General features: G+C 32.5%; 1 protein-coding gene and 1 long non-coding RNA gene across 2 annotated transcripts in view; one reads left to right on the forward strand and one right to left on the reverse strand.

Moving 5' to 3' along the window:
• LOC143213446 (uncharacterized) overlaps positions 1–5,778 on the forward strand; it is a 9,787-nt gene extending 4,009 nt beyond the window's left edge. The window contains exons 2-3 of the long non-coding RNA XR_013009970.1: positions 1,662–1,812; positions 5,064–5,778. This is a non-coding gene — a long non-coding RNA (uncharacterized LOC143213446). The remainder of the gene's footprint in view (positions 1–1,661; positions 1,813–5,063) is intronic.
• Positions 1–14,617, reverse strand: part of LOC143213440 (gustatory receptor for sugar taste 64f) — a 21,652-nt gene extending 7,035 nt beyond the window's left edge. The window contains exons 1-8 of the mRNA XM_076433302.1: positions 13,813–14,617; positions 7,021–7,088; positions 5,530–5,677; positions 5,052–5,170; positions 4,425–4,619; positions 1,674–1,783; positions 1,409–1,579; positions 35–207 (exon numbers count right to left, since the gene is read on the reverse strand). Of these exons, the coding sequence (XP_076289417.1) occupies positions 35–207; positions 1,409–1,579; positions 1,674–1,783; positions 4,425–4,619; positions 5,052–5,170; positions 5,530–5,677; positions 7,021–7,088; positions 13,813–13,910 (1,082 nt within the window). The 5' untranslated portion in view covers positions 13,911–14,617. The remainder of the gene's footprint in view (positions 1–34; positions 208–1,408; positions 1,580–1,673; positions 1,784–4,424; positions 4,620–5,051; positions 5,171–5,529; positions 5,678–7,020; positions 7,089–13,812) is intronic.
• Between the last annotated feature and the right edge of the window lie 4,690 nt (positions 14,618–19,307).

The following is a 19,307-nucleotide window of genomic DNA, read 5'->3' on the forward strand; positions in this document are numbered from 1 at the left end:
GCACAATTAACATTTTATTGTGCGCTATGCATACTTGAAAGAGAAGAGAAGTTGTATGCAGATGAAGTAGAGATCGGTGGCAAACGAGAGAAGAACCATAATGGAGATATGAGAGTCCAATTGCCTTGTCAAGCTTGCCAAGTGGTTGTAGTCACTTCTTGCTTCGGCCCACCACCATTCTGGCATCGCCTTAACAATGAAATGATACTAACGACCAAGATTCGTCATTAGAAACGATACTACGATTGCCCCTCCGCTGTTGACATCGCATTCGCTGCACAATGAATGTTGCGACACCGATTTTTGCGCTAAATAATGTGATCACTGATATTTTCATTGTTTCGTCTTTCACCTATTTATTTTTGTCATGAATGCATAAATATCCACAGTCAGTTATTAGGTGCACAAATAAGTTCGGTGCCTTTATGTATACATATATTCAATTGTGATTGCATTTCAAATTAAAAGTTGCTCCCCACCGCTTTGGTGTTTTAAAGTATCAATCTTACCCTTAAAAGCACTACATAAATTTACGCTAATTGGTACATAACCTCAAAAAACAATACTTTGCACCATGGCGTTTTGCATTTGAGTCAAAGAAAAATACTGCTGAGGCTACGAAAATGATTTATAAAACATGCAAGAAGTGGTACCGAAGGTTTCGCAGTGGAAATTTTGATCTCGGTGATCGAGAACGCAGTTGATTATATACAATTATTGAATGAAAATCCTTGTCAAACACAACAGAAACTTGCTGTAACTCTACAAGTAATTTCCGTTCGTTTGAAGAAGTTTGGGAGCAACGAAACGTAACGTGTATACCTTTTTTTATAAATAAAGATCGAAAGTATGCTTAAAAGGCACCGAACTTATTTGTACACCTAATATATCTCGTCTAAAAATGATTATTGGATTGTAGAATAAATATCAGGATTTTTAGAACAATTTCAAATTTCATACTGTACACAATACTGTACTGTAGAATAATTATGATCGTCAGACAACCCAATAGTTGACATAGTATTTTTAATTTTCAATGTGCAGTTGGACGTTGTCAAATTATATGTATACAGATACATTTGTTAACTACCGGTGTCAGCATTTTAGGGTTGTGTAATTATGCTTGTTATCGATACATAATTATTTGTTACATTAAATTGGCAAGAAGGTAATTTCGGTATTTTAAGAGTAAAACCCAATTTTTTTTTTATTCAAGCGATGAACTTTAATCAATAAAATATTTTCTTATTTATTCTTTTTGGCAAAAGATCATCGAAATTAATAAAAATTAATCAAAATACCGAAATTACTTCCTTGCCAATCCAATAAATATCAATTAAAGTAAGGTTTTAATTAGGATTGAAAATATGAAGCATTTAGAATTTGAATTTTCAATTAAACGACGTACCTTGCCTTTGATCGAGTACAAACGATTGTTCAGTTGTCGAAACTGCTCCGCCAAAGCAATGCTAATTAAGATGAGGAACAGGTCGACAAAGTTCCAAGAGAATGTACTCAGAATGTTGATGAGGTCCACTATAATTCCCTTCCACAAGCTGTACGAAATTTTAGAGAATACCTAAACAAAGACACATTTAATAATAAAACCCCCCCTTTAATATTGAGAAAGATATGTTAATTTAAAACGATTAAAATTTCAGACGTTCTTTCACCTGTGGAAACTGTGACTCGAAATAAACACCGACCACGTCTGAAGAGCCCTGATAAATTGCGCATTCTTGGGCTCTGAAAGAGCCATGAAGAATAGAGAAGCCATGCTCCACTGTGAACACGTGCAACGATTTATTAAACGTAAGTAAATCAAAATGAAATTCAAAATTATATGAGACTATTTATATCTTATTAATACTTATTAGTAGACTACGGATTTTAAGCAATTATGACAAATTCCAAATAGTTAAAAGGTTAAAACAATTTAAAGAGATGAAATAATTCCTGCATAAAAATTCTTTCCATAAAAATCTCCAGTAATTAGTATATTGAATGGTTATTTTGCCATTTGTAATTGAAGGTAGCTTCAAGGTCACGGTGTATAGTAAAAGATACATGTTAATATAAAAAAAAGCGATGACCTTGAGAATCCGGTGAACTGACCTCCACAGGATTCTTTTATCACTATCAGATGCACGCTTTAAAACCATGTTCATTCTATTTAGTCATTTTTCCTACCTTCGATAGTAGCGAAATAATTTAGGTGCTCGAGTTCAAATTAACACCCTGTACATTCAATCTTGTTAATAGCAAAACACGCATCTAACACGTGTCAATCTAACACGCATAATTTTCACGTTTTTTCAATTTCTTTGACAGCGAGTTCATTGTTTTGTAATTGTTACACAAAAATGATGCATTGTACAACCCCTCTAGAATGTGCAGCTAGACATGTATAGCTTGGAACATCAATAGTTGGCGTGAACTTGAAGAAGAGGATAAAAGGCGTTACGTATCCTCTTCGTTCTCTCCTCATCGCGAGACAAAGCTAAGAACGATAACATCGAAACAAAGCGAAGTCGAACACGTGCGAATGAAATCGAGAAACACGAATATAGGTAAGCGAGCAACGCGAATATTAGAGCACACATTGTGCAAATATTTATTACTTCATCCTCGATACAATAATTACCAACGTTAATTATTATTCATCAACTCTTTCTATTTATTGTTTTGCCATTGTGTCAATGACTGTGACATTGCGAAAATAGGGGATGCATGTGAAGGTTGAAATAAAAATGTATTGTTTCAACGTAAAATTGTCAATTCGTGCAAGTGGTTCTGATGCTAAAGATAGAAACTAGGGTTTTGTATCTCTTAAAATTTATAATTAGACTGCGGATTTTATGCATTTATGACAAAAATGGGTATTTGTAATTTAAAGTAGTGGAGATTTCAAAAATATTTAAGGACATCAACGCGTATTAGTTTCAGCTTAATAGGATTATTAAAAGAAGAATACAATATTTATTTGGCTCCTGTGTCCTGCAATCAATTTTTTATTTTGCATGAAGATCCCGCAGTCTATTTATAATTATGCGAACTATACGAATAATTCTATTTGTATTGAATACTGTTAATTTGACACATTAGGGATACATTGCGAAAATAAGGGATGGATGAAGATTAAAATAAAAATTTATTGTTTTAATGTAGAATCGTCAACTCGTGTGCTAAAGATAGAAACTAGGGTTTTGTATCTCGAAATTTATAATTAGATTGCGGATTTTATGCATTCATGACAAAGATGGGTATTATTTGTAATTTAAAGTAATGGACATTTTAAAAATATTTAAGGACATCGACGTATTAGTTTCAGCTGATTAGGATAATTAAAAGCAAAATACAGTTTTTATTTGGTTCCTGTGTCCTGCAGTCAATGCAAACATTTTTTATTTTGAATAAAAATCCGCAGTCTATTTATAATTATGCGAACTATACGAATAATTCTGCTTGTAATGCAAACTAGGGATAAATTGCGAAAATGAGGGATGGATGAATATTGAAATAAAAATTTATTGTTTCAATGTAAAATCGAACAACGAGTGCAAGCGGTTCTAATGCTAAAGATAGAAAATAGGGTTTTGTATCTCGAAATTTATAATTATGCGCACTATTCCAATAATGCTACTCGTATTGAATACTGTTAACCTACAGCAGATGACCCAGATATTCGGATCGAGCAGCGAGGCGCCAATTAAGAGTTCAGTTCTTTGTTATTAAGTGCAGAGAGACTTTCATGGTCAAGTGCTTTCTAGAGGAGACTCCAACGAAACTGGCTACACGTTTCCAGAATTTTTAACACGTCGGCCGACACGTACACAACTGATGTACGTACTCCCAGTGTTTGGGAGAACATTTTTATTATGGCAGGGTTGCATACAATAAAAACAGCGAAAAACCTAACAGTTAGTTTGTTTCTACTAAAAACAGAAATGGTGAATCATGAGCAGACAATTTAATTTATACGTCAATGAGTAATGAATAATCACTAGACTGCGGATCTTTATGCAGTTATAGCAAAATTGAGTAGATGAAATACAAAATTGTTGGATAATTTTTAAAATTGAACATGTCAATATATGATTTCTCATCTATTAAAGTCATTAAGTGAAGAAATAACATTCAATTTAGTTTCTATTTCTTTCAATCGATGCAGATAATTTTTATTTTGCATAAAGATCCGCAGTCTAGACTCTAAACTAATCACTAGAGATTTCTAATCAAATTCAAAGTTCATACATTAAATTACAGGAATTGTAAAATAAAAATCTCACAAAACTCGGTAACATTGAAATTACGGTGAATCTTGAACTATCGAAATTGTAATAAATGCACAAAATCCCTAAATTCTTGTGGTGGCTATTAGAATGTAATACTGTAATTAACATGGTAATATTAATATTACTCACCCAAAGCAAGTATCATGACTATTATAGTAACAATCTTGAATTTGGTGGATAAGCTTATTTTCGACACTTTTCTATGTCTGTTGGAAAATTCTTTTTCGAGCTTTTCCCACGTCAGCATCAACGAGGGCCATTGCATCGCCAATTTTAGGAAAAGGAAGGATGCAATTAAATTCGTTCCATTGAATACAAAGTTGGCTAGTTCACATTTAAAAAGCAAGCTGTTACTTCGATGATACAATTAGTCGATATGTTAAACGAACATGATTGAACTTTTAATAATCGTAGAATAATCGAATATAATCAAAGGTAACATTTTATTTTGCAGACGTTAAAAATGTTCTATCCAATTGTTTTAATTAGTTATAAAAAGAAACTTGCAATTTGTAACCACTATTGTCCCAAACATACAAGAATGAACATACAAATCGAACCATTTTACAAACATGAATCTTCGTGACTTAATTGTCACAGGAATCGTTATTTATTATTAGGATATTATTGCATCACACAAGCTATTAAAAAATTGTTTATTAAAAATGGTTCAGTCAATATGTCTGCAATGCTACTGAACATTTAAAAAATTCCATTTTCAAAGAGTGATGACGTTTTATAATCCTTTTCCCTTACTCATTTTCGCAGAACTGGCTTCCGTCGAGACTATCCTCATAATGTTAAAAATCGTCAACGTCAACGATCCAAGCAACGAAAGCGCACAGTATATGATCTTTGGACTGCGCCAGGTAAACCTGAACAAACAAGCAAACGTTTATTACTTTTATCAGCGATTCAGCGAGTCATTGGTAGACGGCAGAAAATGCAAATGCATATATTCTTGTAGAAATAGATATAAATATATTTCTGAATGTGAATATTCAGTCGACTAACAACTTTAACATTAGATTTACGGGACGCGTCGAATTGGCGGGTTCTAAAATGATTAATTTACAATTATTGTGATTGTAAAGATGTGAAGATGATTCTTGAACTACGTAATGATAAAACATTATGATAAAAGCCACCAGAAAAGTCGAATCAGACTCGTTGTAGAACACTTTTGTATTTATATCTTATTTATTAAATTTCGAATTATATGAGAAAACTTTACCTGAGATATGATGCGTCTGGAGTGTTCACACCGGATACAGGAAACATGGAAAAGCATTGAGCCAACATAATGATCGGTTTCATAGACGCGTGCAAACTGTCGGTTTCCGGATTGAAAGTGCTGGCGGGGCGCACTGCTGGGCCCGACACTGAAAATTTTGTTAAACAATCCCATTTCAATACAAAACCAGATTGTCTCGAGTCAAATTGTAGATCAAGTTTTAATAATTAGTTCTTAACCCTCCGCAATGAGATCTACACTTTAACTCGAAAATTCGTTTCTTCTGAGCTACAATAATTCCAGTGTCTTTTAAAAGAACGATAACATTTTTAATATCAGATCATACGACTTGGATTTTGTTAGAAGTTCGAACAATTAATTTATTGCATGGCGTGAGAAAGAAATTTTGAGAAATTGCAATTGGTCGGAATTACAAAGAAAATATTAAAAGTTGTTGTTTACAACTTTTTTATGTGGGCCAATATTGAAAATTTAAAAAATACGATTTTTAGATCTGTGTCAATTATACATATATGTATATATATTCTGAAAATTTCATCAAAATCGGTAGATGTCGAAAAAAACTACAGACATTGAAAGATGCAAAATTCCTGGGATTTATTTCAGTTATTGGCTGGAAAAATAGCAATTTTACTGTCTCTAAACGTTTGTAGCTTATTGTAACGTTGACCGATTTTGACAAAATGTATTTTTTAAATTTTCAATATAGGCCCCCATAAAAAATTTGTAAAAAAACAACAACTTCTAATATTTTCTCTGTAATTCCGACCAAAATTGCAATCTTTTCAAAAAATTTTCAGATCATATGATTTGATATTAAAAAAGTTATTGTCCTTTTAATATTGTCCGAATATTACTATGGTTCACAGTATATGATTTTTTTTATTTGACAGATATGAAATTGATATAATACCTTGTACAATACTTAAATGTGTAATAATTAGATACCAACATATTTAATAACGTAAAGAACATTACGAATAATGGTGCAGCCATTTTTAGTGGTGACTCTGAGTCACCCCTCGACTGCTACGGGTTAAGATATATTTTACAGATTGAAAATATAACTAGACTCCCGATTTTATGCATTTATAACAAAAATGAGCAAGTGCAATTTAAAACGGTGAAAATATTGATGCACAAACATTTTATTTTGTATAAACATCCAGAGTCTAATTATAACAGTACAGTAGAACTTCGATTATCCGTGCTAATTAGTGGAACATGATTATTTAGATAATAAAACAATTACATAGTTTCAGTGCTGAGCGTAATCGTTATTGAAGTGTGCAGTAAATCGTGTAGCGTATGGGTTGGTTTTAATTCTTTGCGGAAAGTATTCAGACGATAAACAATTCGAACATCAGAGGCCTGGATAATGGAGGTTCTACTGTATTTGTAAATTCTCCGAATGTTTTTGTTGTTTTAAATTACATGTTTTTGCATTGAACGATTTCTGAAGAAACTTACTCTCAGCAGCCACCAGAGTGGACTTCAGATTGTCGAATTTGCGGAATATCTCGACGTCCCTGGGCGATCTGAAAATGTCATTCGCAAAACTAGTTGCACATACGAACTTCCACTAACGAGGAATAAGTTGGAGGAACACGTGGCAATTAAATTATGCGTCACGCTATATGAACGTTGGCGAGAGGAACGTTCCACGTAGAAGCACTCGCGTGATTCGATCTGCGAAATAAAACGAATCGCGAATTAATCCGGATGCGATCGTTTCGCGATGAATTCTTGAGCTCATTGATCTGTCAACCTTGCTTGTGGCGCGTCACGATCGACGGTGTGCACGACGCAGGATCGCATAGCGTACAGAAGATAAACTGGTTATTTCAGAGTTTTATCATACGGCAGGGGCTAAAGAGGGTGGAGGGTGTTTTACACACACGACGGAAGCTCAATAAACGTCTGCTTGTTCAATCATAGGAAACGTCGCCTCTGTCGGGCCTCGCGGACAAATGTAACACTTTATCCCTATACTAGAGCAAGAATGCGTCAAAGCAGAGACTGAAAGAGTTATGGAACTTTTTAATAATCCCGTTTAACCTGCCGAGCACTAAAAGCATGTGTGTTACCTTATACAAATGGCACGATTGAATTTATTTAGATTTTCTCGGTTTTTCATCACTGGACTCCGGGTTTTATGCATTTATAACAAACATAGTGCAATTTAATACAGTGAATATATTAAAAGACTTTAAGAGTATTAATATATTATTTTCACCACATTCAAATTGTTTATTAATGACCAATATAAATTTATATTTAGCTCTTGCGTCTTGCAATTGATGCACAAACTTTTTATTTTGCATAAACATTCCGGAGTCTATTCATTACGAGTATTTTACAAATTATAAATGCTTCATTCAGAAACATTTTTATAATTTTGAAAATTGTGAAATAAAAAGTCAAAGAACTTTTTAAAGAACATTTGCATAATACTACCCCTGCAAAGTTAGACTGCATCTAGACAGCTGATTTTAGAAATTAATTAATTAGAAATGAAATAGAAATAAGTTCCGTTTTATTTTAACAATTTTAATAAATCGAACAGCTCACGACGTAGCTAGATCCATTCAAATCCTCATGAATGAATATTTCTCTTACATTGTGAAACCACTTCTTCGAGGTTAATTTTGGATTTGATATAAGTCGCTAATAATGTCAGTTGACTGCTAAAAGATTCGAATTTAAAATTTAAATAGAATCATCCTCATGACAAGTTTCCTTTAATGAAATTGTTGGCGAATCTTCAGAATTTGTTATGAAATAATATTTTTACAAGTAGCACAGAATGGCATGCACCAGTGTTATCAGCATAGTAATATATAAATTCTCTGCACTCAAGGATAAAATGATATACAGTAAATCCTCTATAAACGCAAAAAAATATCCCCTCCACTGTAGTAATCTGATCTCGGCTCGGGTATATCGGTGTGAACCACTTCTAATGCGACACGGAGAGTCGCAGTCGTCGGCACAGTTCAAAGGCCCGTACATCCTCACAATATAATACCAATATAAAATCTTTTTTATTATTACTTATTTTTTTATGAATCTTTTACCAATATATTTGTGGCGTTTTTTTTTATTAAAATAAGACCAAACACGATATAATTTCAAATCTATTTAGTGGTTTAATTGACGATGAATGTTTCGGGCGCAAGGAAGGACAGCGTATGGGAAAGAAAGAGACGCAATCGCTCTCTCTTTACACGCGCTGTCCTTATCTACGTTCGGCTCGGCCTTTGAAGCTCAAAAAAATAGTGTCCGTCTACGAAAAATGCAAACGAACCTCCCCGAAGTATCTTGAAAAAGATAACATTGATAGTCTAAAATAATACTAGGCCTGCTAATCATCATAAGCATTATCACAAAACTAATCATAAAGCTAGATGTTTCCAGTGCAGTGTCGACCATGAATTTCTACTGTTTTATTGTATCCTGTTCATACATCTTGAAGAATGATACTAAAATATTGCGTTTGTAGATAATACGACATTAATTAAAACGTGTAAAACTAGTAAGATAACGTTCACACGAGGTATGCCATCAAAAGAAGATAACGTTCACACGAGGTATGCCATCAAAAGAAGATAACATGTTCCTGAAGGTCATCAACAAAAGAACAAATTCTCATATAATATGTTATCCTTCAGCTAACCTTCTGTACGATATCAACGATTGCACGTTGTATTGTTGCAACTGAAATGCTCGCGAGCACGCATATTGGCCTTTTACGCTGGATTAACGAGTCAGAAAACTAATCCCTGGAGGTCATCTAAGAATTAACGTGTTTTGCACGGATGAGCCTCTGTTATCGTTAATGATATTGTGGTAATAAAACTAAACTGTGTCGTTTAAGTGGATGTTTCTATACGTGCACGATCCTGATACTTCTTCAACGGTTTGCATACAATTTTTTTCCTCAAAAATTTGAATGTTCATCCTTACAAAAATTAATTAATTCAGTTAACTACCACCAGCATATTCGTGCCACTTTTCCGATTAAAACGACGCCAAACACGACACAGTTCTGGTCATGTTTATTTGTGTAATACAAGAGACAGTGGGACCTCGATTATCCTAATGAATCAGTGGAACACTTATGTTATAATTAGACTGCGGATGTTTATGTATTTGTGGCTTATAATAATCGAAAAAAAATGCTAGAGTAAATTCAACAGAATTTAGTACGATTTTTATTTATTTTTTATCTACAAATATATGCTATTACCTTTAAAAATAGAATTTTATTTGATTCGTGTTTCTTACAATTCGTCTACAAACATCCTTACAAAAATTAATTAATTCAGTTAACTACCACCAGCACATTCGTGCCATTTTTCCGATTAAAACGACATTAAACACGACACAGTTCTGGTCATGTTTATTTGTGTAATTCAAGAGACAGTGGGACCTCGATTATCCTAATGAATCAGTGGAACACTTATGTTATAATTAGACTGCGGATGTTTATGTATTTGTGGCTTATAATAATTGAAAAAAAATGCTAGAGTAAATTCAACAGAATTTAGTACGATTTTTATTTATTTTTTATCTACAAATATATGCTATTACCTTTAAAAATAGAATTTTATTTGATTCGTGTTTCTTACAATTCGTCTACAAACATCCTTACAAAAATTAATTAATTCAGTTAACTACCACCAGCATATTCGTGCCATTTTTCCGATTAAAACGACATTAAACACGACACAGTTCTGGTCATGTTTATTTGTGTAATTCAAGAGACAGTGGGACCTCGATTATCCTAATGAATCAGTGGAACACTTATGTTATAATTAGACTGCGGATGTTTATGTATTTGTGGCTTATAATAATTTAAAAAAAATGCTAGAGAAAAGTCAACAGAATTTAGTATGATTTTTATTTATTTTTGATCTACAAATTTGCTATTATCTTTGAAAATAGAATTTTATTTGATTCCAGTTTCTTAAAATTCGTCTACAAAAATTGCAAATTGCATAAATATCCGCAGTTTAATTATTACATATTAAATATAATTTAATGCAATTATATGTATAGATAAAAAATTGACATGTCGAATTTTATAGCTATTAAAATAAATTAAATATATCTTTATCCGCGCAGTCTAGTTACAATAGCATAGTTACGCCTGCATTGTTCGATTAAATAGTTACTAATTCGTCGGATGAATCGTTAATTGAACTAGTAAACACCATCCGAAGTGTATCGTGTTAGTCAATGTTTCACAAAAGAATTATTACAAACAACCAAGTTTTGTTATTGCATTAGTACCGTCTGGTTTCTAGATTTTTCGCAAATATACATATATCGTGCACATCTCTTTCGCATGTATCGAGGCATTACTGCACCGTGATTAAGCTACTCCGTGTTCGAAAACAACGGAAAGTGTTTCCACTCGTGAAGCCATACAAAATAGAGCCCGACGTTCTCGCTTTAGAATAATGGGGGAACAGATAACGAAGCGATAATAACGTTCGCCGTGATACGGGTAAGTAATGAAGACTTGCGCTAGGTTTGCATCTATCGAATGATCTTGGTCGCGTTCAGTGATAATCATCTATTGTCATAAATCTAATGGGTTTCCTCGTATCCGTCTAGCTAATATGTGCCTCTGAGCAAACATCCTTCCAGCCAATAACGAGGGTCGAGTGAGTTTCTCATAACACCTGAATCATCTGAACGGATTATGTCACGGTGATGAAAATTCACCCTTGCTTCTGATCCGCGCCTTTTCGTAGTCAATTAGGCGAAATATTCACGTGTCATTCATTGCGGAAAGGGATAATTTAAAATTTCTCGATTGAGATGTAGACAATTTAGGGCGCTTTCTGTTTCAATTTGTATATGAAATGTGAACATTTGAAATATGAACTTTAAACATAAAATTTTCATTTTGTTGAAGATTTATGAACTTAAACTTGTTTTATATAATGTAGTTAAGGAATAAATATTTTGTTTTATTGCAGCAACCGCGTATTTCTTTTATTATATACATGTAGACAATTTAGGGCGTTTTTAGTTTGAGTTTGTACAAAGTACATGTGGACACTGGTAGTGTGGGTGTAACAATTATGCTCAATCTATATAATAAAAATCAAATGCTGTTCGTTGGTCACGACATCACGGGAGAACGGCTGGACCGATTTGGCTAATTTTTTTTTTTAAATGTTCGTTGTAGTCCGAATCAGGTTTTTAGATTAAAAAGAATTGGAAGAGTTGCCCGGAAACATGAAAATTCGGGAAAAACTAAAAGCTTTTAGAATCATATTTCAATACAACAAAAAAACGAACGTCGTAGCGTTTAATCAATATTTCAATAGAAATTTACATTATCGACGTCTGTTTGTTAATTTCGATTACAATTTATTTTGTTACGTACGCAAATGTCTAACGAATCGGGAAGTTCTTGGAGAGTCACACACCAAAAAGCTACAACAACCCTACTCGCGAAGCTCGCGAAGCGAGCGAGCAACAACTCCCCTCTAGTGTTAAATAAAAATCTATAAAAAAGTTCTACTTTAGTTGACAATTTAGTTTAGTCAGATTCTACACTACTATCTGAATATTTCGAACCTGCATTATAAGGTCAATTAAATGCCTGAACTTTGTATTGATTAATAAAATTGCTTTGGTAGTATTGCAGTAAGTAGAATATATTTTTGGATTTTTGACTGGGACGATTTTTGCGAACATCGGGAGAAATTGCGCAATTGAAGCAGCTGTAAAAACTCGCCGATTTCATTTGCCAACTTCATCCGAACAATACGGTGTGTTTACGATGCGATCAGCCTGTGTGCGTGACTCACTACAATTTCCTAAAGCGAGCTGCATCGCGACAATTATCAGTTTATTTTAATAGCATACAGAGAAACTGTTTTACTACAGAAGATTATCTTGTATAAAGCATAGTAAACTTCGTAATACTCTTTTGAAAATTCTGAATAATTCATCACGATTAAATTCATGTTTGTTGCGCATTTTATACGTTCTTTTACATTTTTTATCAGCAAAACAAATGATAACTGAATTTGCTTTTTATTATTTTAGAGCTATGAAGACAATACATTTATATCTGTAAAAATTGCATAATATTTCTGAAGTGCTTAAGGTAAACTGTACAATGATTGGTACCCTAAGCCAAAATCGTAGTAAAAATCTTTTTATCTTTTTTTGAAATGTTTAAACGAGCTTAACTTGCTATTACTATAAGCTGATAGAGATTTTTCAGCAAAATCAAACAGTTTTACTAGTCATAAATCTTTTATTATAAAATATATTCAGTGAATAACAATCGTAAGACAAATAGTACAGTCATTGGCACCGTAAGAAGTAAACGTTAAACAGGCTATTTGTTTTATAATTAAACTTATACGCGCAGTTATTACATCTGTAGTACAGTTCGATATTAAGTTATAAAGCGATAAAGGTTACTTTCTCGTAACGAAAATTTTAATAAATCATTATTTACACTGCACTGTGGTCATATGTGGAACTCCGCTATGAAAACTTAAAACGTTGCTTTGAAATATAAATAAGAAGCAGTATAAAATGATTTTCTATACCAGGAATTCTTAGTATTTGACGTTTAAATCAAAAGTGCCAATAACTACTGCAGTGCCAGCAATAGTACAGTTTACCCTACTTACAATTAGCATTATTTTTCAATAGGAAACTTCAAAATAAAATTTCACTAAAATATTTAACCCTGAAATTATTATAACACTTATTCGGCAGATACTTAATAGCTCCTCAAAAATTATTCGAAACTGTTCGATAACAATAACAATTTTATTTTTAAACTAATAGGTTATTTTATATAATCTATAATAACTTGTTTGATCTAACACATTCTTATTCAGAAGAAAATATACAGTTATCAAAAAGTCTATTACTAGCTACACTGTTAATATTTTCAATAAAAATTCTCTATGAAGAAACGGTAAACAATAAAATTTTCATTTCATATTATAATATATCAATTTATTTCGAAAGTAGTAGAGACAATGATCTAGTAGCATTCAGAATGACATTGTCTTAACGACACCATTGGTTTCCAAAATGTTTTTGTCTGGTTCCCAGTAAAACTTATATTTCTTTTAAGCCGTTCGTTGTTGCGAGTGACAGGAAACACACAATAATGTCCGAATAAAAAATGGATGAAAAAGTGAAGAAGCACGTAAATTTTAATGAAATACACAGGACAATCAACAAACGTGAAACCTCTATATTTATACATACCCGACGTTAATAGACAATATCTTTGGACTTTTCTTCATCGACAAATTAATCGGTCGCATAGTGTTCAGTATTCGCGTGCCACTACTATATTTCGACATGTTCAAGTGAACATAGAACCATCGTAATCTACATAACAGATTAAAATAGTATATCGATTACTATCAATTCAAAAATAAATCGTTAAATCCGTTGCATTTCTACGATCATTTCAGCAAACACACTCTGTATTAAACAAAAATCAAAATAGAATTCTATATAAAAATTCTATATAAATTCTAGAATGGACTGTGTTGTGCAAAGTGGAACATCAGAGTAATTAAAAAATGATTGAACTGTAAAAGATCGTATTTGCAACGCGGTAGCGAGGACAACTTGTTCCGTTGGAGAACGCGTCAGAAAATGAACTGAGGATGCACTGGACGACTGCATCGGGTATACACTTATATTGTTTATACAGCGCCTCTATAAACTATGACAGAGAAATAACAGATATGCACCGCTTCATAAAGGTTTATATGTATATGACCGGACATTTGACATACTTGACAGGAATGCCATTCAATGGAGGCTCACACTATCGACTGGTGCTCAACTTCAAGGTGTGCTCGCGCATTGAAAACGTCTCAAACTATCGAATCCAAAGCTTTTCCAACAATTGGTCACTTTAAAGCACAGATTGCGTAATCTCTCGTTTTTATTAAACATTTTCTCTCTTTTTTATTGCTAGTATCTATGCAACTGCACATTTTTCTGAAAAAAGAGCGAGACTTGAGCAGACATGATTGCTCAACATTGGAGAAATGAAATATGCATATTTTATTTTGCATTATATGCAGTGCAAATTATAGACACTTTTTTAATGTGATATTTTCAGTTGTTCTTGAACAGTAATATATTTAATATTTTGCACAGTGCATGTTATATTTTTTAATATAGTACATTATATATTTTTTAATATAATACTCTAAATAATATATTCATATATATTATTTGTTATATTATATTATTTATATGTTCATATATTTTATTTAATAGGAATTGGTATTGTTTATTATATTTCCGTTAAGAATAAAGAGAAACATATTTTTTATTTCATATGTATTGCATAGTGACACATTAATATTAGCGATATATACAGTCTTCGTTATAATGTTCGTAACATCTAGAAATTGGAGAACAATTTATCATAGATATATTCACCAGTTCTGTACGGACTAAAATTCTTAACAAAATAGCATACAGTATCAACGATGTTATTATAACTGTTTAAAATGGAAACTAAACAGTTAATTAAGGAAACAATACTAAACTGCGTAAAAATGGAGAAGTGAAATACAAAATTGTTGGTCCATTCAAAGCGTATCTAAAAGTATTGTTTCATAACTTACGACTTATTAAAATCATTGAAAGAAGAAATGCTTGTAATCAATCAATCACGGTCTAGTTATTACACATTTGATAGAAAGTTGATGTAATTAAATCAAGGGAAGGTGAAAATAGCAGACTTCGTTCGAAAATATTTATTTGGTTATTTGCACTAAATAAATGTTCACATACGTTATTCTTCTCTGAATGCTGTGACACTAGTCGATCATTATTTAATGTTTCAATTAGTGATCTCAATAATAAGGAAGGAGGAATCATACAAAGGAAAGAACGAAATGCAAAATCATTCGTGTTTGTACCATTTTTAATAGTGTTTGTTCGCAGCCGAGCACAGTCTCATTACTTCAGTATTTTCCACAGCAATAGTGTTCCGCATACGTGAACAAACGATAACCTGACAGACTGTGTAAACAGAATTTTTCCATTGTCATGCCGCGTGCATTTGTTTCCAGTGAAATGGGACGAGTATGTGTATTCTCTCCCATAACACCGACCCACTTTAGTATCCTTTCGGTTTTACTTATGGAAACCAATATGTAGATCCAATACCTGGCACTCCGTTGTTTAAACATTAGAACGCGACACGAGTGTCACGTGTTTGGACAATGCCTTCGGGCAACAATTAACACTTTATTCACCTAAGATGATTTCATAGTCTTTTAAACATTGTGGTCCACTTGATCACTTTTTCAATAGTTAGCTGATCATTTCTCTTTGTTCTTCCAAAGAAAGATTGGTTATTTTGCTATGTAGAAGAAAGATACATTATTTTTGTTATTTAGAAGAAAATAGGACAGCTTTATTTATTGTATATGTATATAAATTATTGTCAAAATTGTAAATGTTCTTGTATGAAAGCTCGTCTTTTGTTTACTTGTGCAACAGATCACGATAACATCTTGTCATTTTTGTAAGTCGAGCTTTATGCATCTGAATTTACTATAAACCTTCCAAAAAAGGTGAAGTAAAGAGTTTAATAGATGAAATTGTAAATTTTTTATAAAAAACTATAAATTTTCATGAACATTTGTGATCATATATGATCATAAATTAAAAATCGAAGATAAAATCAAGGCATTCAAAATTTAGGAATGGAAATATTAAAATTAAGGAATGGAAAATATGCTATTGAATAAATCTATGAATAAATATCTGAATTTCAGTTTTCAATTTTAATTTACCAATTCATTATAAATAGACTGTGTATTTATAACAAAAATAACTGAACAACACACCAAACGTTAATGTTCTTTTTAAATAATTGACATTATTGAGAGTAATCGAGGAGAACATTTTTATTTTGCATGAAGATTCGCAGTCCAATTATAAAACTTATTTCTACGTGGAGCGAATACTTGAGATCCACTGTTCACGATTTTGATAAATCAGTTGTCATAACCCAGCAACATGTTACAATCAATCCGTGAAGTATTTCAAGTGGCTAACGATGAAGAAGTGAAAACATGGGAGGAAGGTGAAGTTTGTCAAAACACAAATGACGGTCGACTGACACTTCCGGTTGGGGCAACTCTGCTTGCTACTATCCACCAACCGTGTCATTTATCAGACGGTGTTTAAATAGACTATTAATAATATTTTCCACTCCGTTTTTTCACGTGGTTAGAGTAGTATGTTTAGTATAACCTTTCCTGCCTTTCGAAAATGTATTACAAACACGTTTCACAAGAGAAATGATTATAATATTTTCCTTCTCTACCTAACTGCGTTGTTCTATTTTAACTTCGAGTGTTTATTATACAAAATAAACTTTACAGACACCCTAATACAGTACTTCCCAAACTTTTTTTACTCGCGGCGCACTTTACAGCAAATGAAAAAATTGCGGCGCTTCTATTATACAGGGTGAGTTACCTGACGTTATCACCTCAAATATCTTTGTTGTTTTCAAAGATACATAAAATGTCTTGAGGCAGAATTCAATGGTAAAATGGGCCAGAAAAGTTTTTTTATGTAATTTTTTTAGAGATATCAAGGTCACCTTCAATTTTTTAAATGGAACCACCCTTTTCTAAACGTCTGGATGTACTTGTCAGAGTTCAACATTCCCCCAGAGCCCGTTTACAGACATGTATCGACGTAGATGGCCATCATTTCAAACATTTGAATGACCTTGAGTAATTATAGTCAAATGACCTTGAATGTCCTTCAGTAATTATAGTCAAATGACCTTGAATGTCCTTCAGTAATTATAGTCAAATGGCCTTGAATGTCCTTCAGTAATTATAGTCACTGAATTCGTAGTGAAAGGGACTATCATTGTAGATGTTTAAAAAAGGGTAGTTCCATTAAAAAAATTGAAGGTGACCTTGATATCTCTAAAAGAAATTACTTAAAATCAAAAATTGTTTTGGTATCGTATGAGCCCCAATTTGACCATTCAACTTTGTCCTTAAGACATTTAATGTATCTTTGAAAACAACAAAGATATTTGAGGTGATAACGTTAGGTGACTCACCCTGTATACAGGGTGGGGCAATAACTATGTCCACTTTGAATATTGTCGTTATTTGCCCAACCCTGTATAATATATGAATATATTTTAGTAGCTAATTATTTTAATGATTTATATTGAGAATATTATTTCATAGTTCACTCATTTTTGATATAATTTTAATTATTTCGCGACGCACTCTGTTTGGGAAGCACTGCCCTAATATTTTGTATAAAATAAAATATCAGTACTGGAAAAAGTTCATTTATTCGTATGAATACGAGTCGAAATTCGAATGAAAACACCTGTTCATATTATCTCGAATCATTAAAGAAATAAATCATTACGTGTCGTAGAACGTAGCAGCGACGTATATCCACGCAAGTCGCACTAATTAATCGCCGCGTCTCAATTAAATATTCATCCCGCCGTGCGAGATACATACTGTGAAACGATCATTTGTCGTTAATGATGTATCTAATTCATTATGTATACGTTATGTCTGGCCTGTTTACTTGCAGTCTTGCCCAACGATCACTTCGAATCTGAGATGACTATCGGAAACATGATGGAGGAAAGGAAAAATGTGTTTACATTGCAGTCAATTTACGCTTGTGATTTATATTTATTTTGCACTGCTGTATATGTGTCGACTGCAATCGTGTCGATTCACAATGTAAAAGTGCTCGGTCAATTTTAGTCACGAAGGTCGTTGTTTTATCTTCAATATGTACTATTGTTATCCAATAATTAAGGAGATAGACAACACTTTACCTACCGAAAGTCTATTAAGGATGTTCTGGAGGTACAATGGGAGACAAAAGTACAAGAATTTCGAAATCCATCAATATATATTGGCAATGAAAGCCATTCACGAGTATATTTTTGTTTTTGAGTGTATTTTTTTTTTAGTTTCTAGTTGCGTTTTTTCAAGGTTTAAATAGGGTTTGAAGTGGAATTTTATGAATTCTCCATAAGAAGACGTATTAAAATGTGCAAATTTTAAGTTGCTATAATTCTTAAGCGATGCAGTGAATCGAACCCAAACTTTGGTAATTGCATTAATTTAGTAAGAATTATATCTTGTCAAATTTTTAAAAATTTTGTTGCGTTTTTATATACCTCCAGAACACCCTTAATAGGATTTTCAATAATTGTGCTGTACCAAAAGAAAACATTTGAATTTTTATTGATATTGTGTGGAAAACAATGGTTTTAGGTTCAAAGGTAACCCCCTAAAATTGTAAGTCGCTAACCCTTCATATAAGGATGATATGAGGGTAAATACCCTTAACTATATCATTTTTTCTCTCGGTTGTTAATTAAGATATTCAGATAAAAAAAAACGAGAATACTCGAACTTACCTCCTTCATATCATATATTTTTTTCACAATTGTGATCAAATTATTAAGGGTAGAAAAAAATCATTTAATTTTTTGAGGGTGGGGATTGCAAGCAACCCTTCGAGTGAGAGCACTTCCAAAAAATTCAAGAAAAATGTTCTGTTACCTGTCTAATATATACAAAAGTTTCAAGATGATCGGATTGGTGAAACATAATAATAATAATAATTTGTAATTTTTTTTTAATGGAATACTATATTTTTTTCTTCATAAAATAATAGCAGGTACTGAGACACATCCAGAAAGGTGTTAT

Source organism: Lasioglossum baleicum, chromosome 11 (assembly GCF_051020765.1).
Source record: "Lasioglossum baleicum chromosome 11, iyLasBale1, whole genome shotgun sequence".
NCBI classification, from domain to species: Eukaryota; Metazoa; Arthropoda; class Insecta; order Hymenoptera; family Halictidae; genus Lasioglossum; species Lasioglossum baleicum.